The following is a 6,099-nucleotide window of genomic DNA, read 5'->3' on the forward strand; positions in this document are numbered from 1 at the left end:
AGCCAGGGACAGTGATGGACAGACTCGCCACGTGTGGGTGGAGAGGGCAGGCCTGGGCGCACGCGTACAGCGTGTGGCAACCCATGTGCCAGAGGAATAAATATATCTGTTTTGGTAATGCTGAAGGGGTCTCCATGCGTCCCAGGCTGGGACCTCAGCGCCCTTCTGTATGTTTGTAGTTAAAGGTGCTGCTGGTTACAGGCCCTTACTCTAAGTTGGGAAGTCATGGGGTCCCTTTCTTCCCCTGCCCTCAGAATTCTATGCTCCTCTCCAGGGAAAAGACTCAGGCTCCCTTAAAAAACCCAAATTTTTATTGGATGGTCCTAAAAAGGCTCCTGGGGAGTGCCTGGGGAGCAGGGGTGCCATCCTCTGCACCCAGCCCTGCTGGAGAGCTGAGCTGGGCTGCATGCCGGCCCATACCTGCACTAGCAAGGGCAGCACCTTCAGCTCGAGCAGTGAGCCACAGCTCTGCTGCTTTTCCTGCAGGGCTGCCTGCAGCCACCGAGGAGCCGAGAGCGCAGGTATCCAGGCACCAACACTGTCCAAACAGTTGTCTGTGGCTCTGGCTCTGGTCAGTGGTTGTGTGCCAGCACCCACCTTGGCACTTGGGCCAAAGGGAGCTGCAGTGGTGGAGCAGGTCCCCTGTGCAGTCCCTTGTGCGGTCCTCTGCCTGGGGGAAGGGACGTCTGCAGCACCCAGGCCTCAGATGGCCAGGAGCGGTGCATGCTGCTCAGTCACGCAGGGAGGCAGGTCCCAGCTCAGGCCCGTCCCGTGGGGCAGGTGAGGAGAGGGCAGCAGGACGCGGGTGAGCCAGTGCCTGTGGGGAGAGGAATGAGGCTGCAGCAGAAAGTTCATCTCAGTGCTTCTCAGCTCTGCAGAGCTGAGCCAGGGCTGCCAGCACCAGGGAGAGATGTAAGCCTGAGTCCCTGAGCTGCCACGATGGCCGGGCTCTCAGCCAGGGCTCTCTTGACAAAGGGCTGCTGGGTATGCCAGAGCTTGCCACCAGGCAGGGTCTGGAGCCACAAGGCAGCTGATGCCTAGGTCCTCCGTACCTTGCAAAGCCCAGAGCAGCACACAGCATGGGACACTCGCTGTCCTGCTCTGTCCCAGCATCCCCATGTGCTGCTGAGCCACAATCATCCCGGGCAGGGGTTTCCCCAGGGCTTTACCTTGGCACATCCACACCCAGGAACACCTTCCAGTTATCCCAGCTGCCGTAACTGTAGGGGTTCCTGAAGACCTGCAGGCCGGGGAGACGCACATGACATCTGGTTCTGCCCTGGCCAGCCCTCCCGCGCCGCGGGCTGCGCTCACCTTGCCTTTCTTCTGTAGCCTCTGCTTCTCCTTCTTGTTGATGTGCCTCTCGATGCTGGTTTCCCCACGAGTGATGAGGGCGGCATGCCACAGTGTGAGGGCACCCAGGGCCAATGCAACCGAGCTGGGGACAGCAAGGGACAGCAGGCTGCACCCAGGCCTGCCTTCCCTGGTGCTGCAGCTGTGGGGGACTGAGGCTGCCTCCTTGCACCTCCAGCTGTGTAGGTGGGTCAGCTCATCTAATCCCTCATGACAGAGACACGAAATCTCTCCTCTGTGGCCTAAGAGCTGGCAGGGACATTTGCGCCACAGCAAGTCAGGCCAGCCCTGGGAAGGTAGAGGGTGAGCAATGTCCCAGGGCAGGGGGCTGCACGCTGCTTCCCCCAGTCCCTTCGCTCCCAGTCCCCTCGCTCCCAGCCCCTGGGCCTCCTTACCTGCACAGGACCCAGAGGTAGACCACGCTCTTGTGGAAAGCTCGCTGGCGGAAGGAGAAGGTGGGTGGTGGGGTCTGGTAGTATGTCTGAAAAAGGACCAGAGCGGGCGAATTACCCAAACTGCTTTATGGCTTGAAGCCAGACAAGGGGGACTTGCTGTGCCTCTCACTGATGCAGAGCTCGGACAGCTAGAGAGGACTGCAGCTGGAACCAACGCAACAGCCAGGGTGCTGGGGAGGCAGCCGCAGACAGCCATGAGACAGACACCTGAGGGCTGGCACATGGTGAGAAGCAGTGGGCTGGAAGTAAGGGGGCAGGGAGCAGCCATGGGACTGGTCAGGACACCGCACCACACCACAGCTGATGCTCTGGGCGAGATGCGTACGCACTGCTGCAGCTTCCCCACGAGAGCAGTGCCTGAGCAGCACATGCCAAGCAGCTGCCACCAGCCAAAGCCCCTGGAAGCCGGGTGCACAGGGAAGCAGACCCCAAGCTTGCTGGAGGCAGTGCCCATAGCAGAGCTGCCCGGCCAGCCCCAGCTCTCTGACACGAGAGGAGCGCGGGGGCTGGTTCTGGCTGTGGGGTGCTCCTGGGGAGCAGGGCCACAAGCAGGACCCAGCCTGCAGGGCAGCTCTGCTCCACACTGCCTGGAGCAGCTGGGGGCCAGGGATGTCCCACCTGATTGGCAGCCACCTGCAGTCTCTCCTTCTCAAGCAGTTTCATTCTCTAGGGGGATGGAAAACAGGGTACCAGTTACTTGTCTCAGAGGAGAGGGCCCTTCCCCCTGACCCCTCATAGGACCAGGACAGCTGGGGACCTCACAGGAGGAGGGAGAGGGGAAGCAAAGTCACTAGAAGGCCAGGCCTGGCCCAGCCTTGTTCTGCAAGCTCAGCCTGGGGAGGCCAGGCAGCCTTGGTGCATGGCAGTACGAGGGCAGGGGCCTGCCTGCTCACCTCAATGGCTGCGTAGGCATCCCGACCCAGCCGCTGATGCTGCAGTAGATGCAGCCCATGGTCATGAACAGGCAGAAGGAGAAGAAATAGCGGTGGTTGTAGTGTCCCACACAGTTGTTTAGCCAGGCTGCCTCTGCGGTTAAAGGTATGTAACCGTGACAGACCGCAGGTCCAAACCCACCCCAGGGACCAGCGTGGTTCTTCTGGGCCTGGCCCCCAGCACCCTTCCCTGTGCTGGCTGACTCAGGAGAGGAGTAGGGCAGGGAGAGAAGGGGGAAGCAGAGCCAGCTCCCCCCAGAAGAGTGCCGTGGGTTAGTACTGCAGAAGGATACGGCAGTGGTGGTCCATCTTCAGCACACACCTGGATGGGAGGAGAGCAGCACCTGTGTCAGTGCCAGCACAAGTTCTGTGTCTGGGAGGGGGCAGGTATGACAGGCGAGGCAAGAAGGTGGCAGAGCAGAGGAGGAAGGGGCCCCAGTCTTGCAGTGCAGCGGGGGGAAAAGGAGAGGGGTCCTGGAGGCCGCCCCAAGTGCTGCAGTGGGCAGAGGGAGGGAGCCCTACCTGTTGCAGATACTGCAGTGGTGGGTGCGAGCTGGCTTGGGGGCAATGCATTTCCTGCAGATGGAGACGCCGGTGAGATCGTCCTTGGCCTGCACACAGGTCAGAACAGATTTGTGCACCCAAGCCCTGCACCAGGCCCTGCTCCCCAGGCTCCTCGCATCCCCTGTGACCCCCCCACCTCCACAACCCGCGCTGCCCAGCATAGCTGCCTGATCTGGAGGAAGCCTCCTGCAGCGATGCCACTGCGCTGCTGTAGCTGTTCCCAGTGATGGGCCATAACTGCTCCGCAGTGCCCAACTGGGAGAGGCTGTGCTGCTGGTTGGGGCTTCACCTGAGGTGGGTGCCCAGGCGAAGTGGTGATGGCCATGTAGTAGTGGAAGACAATCATTATGAGGTTCCAGTGTCCGTAGGCAAGGTGCCAGCAGATCCAGGCAGGCGTGTAGGTCTGCAGGATGAGGGGCAGCAGGCAGATGTACACGATGGCCACAATGGAGCTTGTCAGCCCAATCACCAGTGCCACAAACACCTATGGGAAAGCAGTCTGGGTCACCAGAGTGGGCAGGGTACTGGGGACAGGCACAGGCAGGGTACAGCCACAGGAAACCAACCTGAACCACACACTGAGGTGCCCACTCCCTTCTTGCCTAGAGCACAGGCAGCCCTGAGACTCAGTTGCCCCAGCAGCATGCTCACCGCAGCCCCCAGAGCTGGGTACCCCACTGCCCAGTGAGAATACTCACCACGCCAAACCACCGGGTGACATGGTCCACCAGCCAGTAGATGGGCTCAAAGAGAGAGTCAAGCACCACATCGCTGTTGGTGAAGGAGTTGTAGAGCAGGGAGTGGAGGCAGAGGTGCCCATAGTGCCACAGCTGCTCCGCCTGCCGCACCAGCTTAAACCGCCGCCGCCGGCCCAGCCGCAGGCACTTGAGGAGCAGGCGCATCACCGCCGCAAACATCCGCTGCCAGCTCCTCATCCCTGCCACACCACGCCTTGAGGAAGAGGAGCTCAGCGTGGGCAGGCCACCCTTCTGCCTGGCTGTCCCTCAGGGTCTTCCCTCCCGGACGTGCTGATGCTGGTCACACAGCTCCCTGCACTGACTCCACCGGACGCCTGCCTGCACAGCAGGGCAGGGGCCTCTCCTTCGTCCTGCACAAGGATGCAGAGCAGGGGGAGCTGAGCCCTGACTCCTGGAGGCCGGGAGGCCACTGTCACTGGGACGGCTCTCTGTGTGGAGCAGGGGGCACAGGCCCCTCAGCGTCTGGGCTCAAATGCTCTCTGGTCCCATCTCGTCTTTCCTGGCAGGGAGGGGGCCGGGGGAGCGACATGGAGAGTCTGACTCTGAGGAAACCAGAGAAGGGACGAGCATCCATGATTCTGGGCCAGTTCCAGGGATGATTGCAGACCCATCCCATCCCAACAGGTTTGGGAACAGGGGAACCCACACAAGATGTATGCAGATGACCTGGGCCAGGATTACCCCTCTTCCCCTAGTACCTCTCCTCACACCCAAAAGCAGGCCTGGATGCTACTTCCCTTCACCTCAATCTCTGGACCAAGCTGCAGAGGCCACCCTGCACCTTTCCCAACCCCCAGCAGCCCCACTCCGAGAGCCCCAACAAGTCCTCCTTCCCCCCGCCTGGATCCACCTCGGACAAAGCCGTGCACCAGTGAAGGGGCAGTCCAGGGGCTGAGGCAATGCTGTGCAGTGCTCCCCTGCCTGCTGAGACTCTCATCCCACCCGAGAGCTGTGCCGGGAGTGAGGAGGAACCCGAGCTGGCCCAACAGCCAGAAAAACGATCTGCAATGCTGGGGCCCCCTGGCCTGCGTGCAGGCAGTGTGCATCAATATTAAGCGGTGAGGGTGCCCCGGGGTCCTGCCAAGGCACATTCTGAGCCTGGGCCTAGCACTCGCCTCGGCACAGTGCCAGGCAGCGGTGCCACACCACAGTGTTCCTCCAGCAGACACTGGCTCCCCGTGCTGCCATACTCACTGCACAGCCCTTGGGCAGCAGCAGGGAGAGTAAGGGGCTGCAGCATCCAGATGAGCTGTCCAAAGGAGCTGGGCTCCCCGCCTCTGCCCTGCCAGATGAGTGTGAGGCTGAACCCAAGGCTGGAAGCAGCTGGACACAAGGACATCAGACCCACCAGCCCACCTCAGGTCACAGGCATGGCTCCTGCCTAGGTTTCCTGTACCCTGGTAAGGGGGAGGTGGGGTATGCAAACCCCAGTGCCACCCCCTTCCCCACATTTTCCCTTCACTCTGCCAAGGAGTTCCCTCTGAAACACATCAGGTATGAAGCGGAGTAACAACTTTCTGCTGTGCAGCCTTTGGGTGGCACCCATCCCCATGTTGTCAGTGGGGTAAGAGGCAAAATGCTGCAGCCAGCAGCAGGTCTTGGGGTCCCCTCCAAACACACAGCACCTCCTGACCTAGCTGGCTCTCCCCTCCCTGAGGCTGCCAGCTCCGATCAAAGAGGTATCCTTGCCTATGACAGCTGGTGGCTGCTGAGCAGGGAGCCCACAGGGCAGGCAGCCAGCTTGCCCATACTGCTGGGGCAAGAGCCAAACCCCCTCTCTGTCCCCCAGTACCTGCCTGCAGACAGCGGCACAGCCACAGGGACAAGGCTCCAGCAGAGCCATGCACCTTCCTTGGCCCAGTCAGACACTGGGGGTCCAGCCCTCACTCTGCCCACAGCGCTCCCCACATCCCAATGGGGCACTGAGCCCACAGGGATGGGACGGGACAGGAACCACCAGCACAGCCAAGACCACAGGCAACGTCACGACAGGGGGAACCTTAGATTTGGCTCTACCCCAGCCACAGCCAGGGCCCT

The 6,099-nt window shown here is 61.6% G+C and overlaps 1 protein-coding gene across 1 annotated transcript; it reads right to left on the reverse strand.

Moving 5' to 3' along the window:
• Positions 1 to 702: 702 nt before the first annotated feature.
• On the reverse strand, positions 703 to 4,239 carry ZDHHC16 (zinc finger, DHHC-type containing 16). Its single transcript, XM_010290104.1, is given in 11 exon segments — positions 703 to 817; positions 1,170 to 1,240; positions 1,315 to 1,438; positions 1,749 to 1,834; positions 2,427 to 2,474; positions 2,702 to 2,727; positions 2,730 to 2,828; positions 3,034 to 3,062; positions 3,263 to 3,351; positions 3,594 to 3,788; positions 4,003 to 4,239. Coding segments are annotated over 11 exon segments (1,119 nt in total).
• Positions 4,240 to 6,099: the final 1,860 nt, after the last annotated feature.

The sequence above is a fragment of the Phaethon lepturus genome, unplaced genomic scaffold, assembly GCF_000687285.1.
Source record: "Phaethon lepturus isolate BGI_N335 unplaced genomic scaffold, ASM68728v1 scaffold32636, whole genome shotgun sequence".
Classification (NCBI taxonomy): domain Eukaryota; kingdom Metazoa; phylum Chordata; class Aves; order Phaethontiformes; family Phaethontidae; genus Phaethon; species Phaethon lepturus.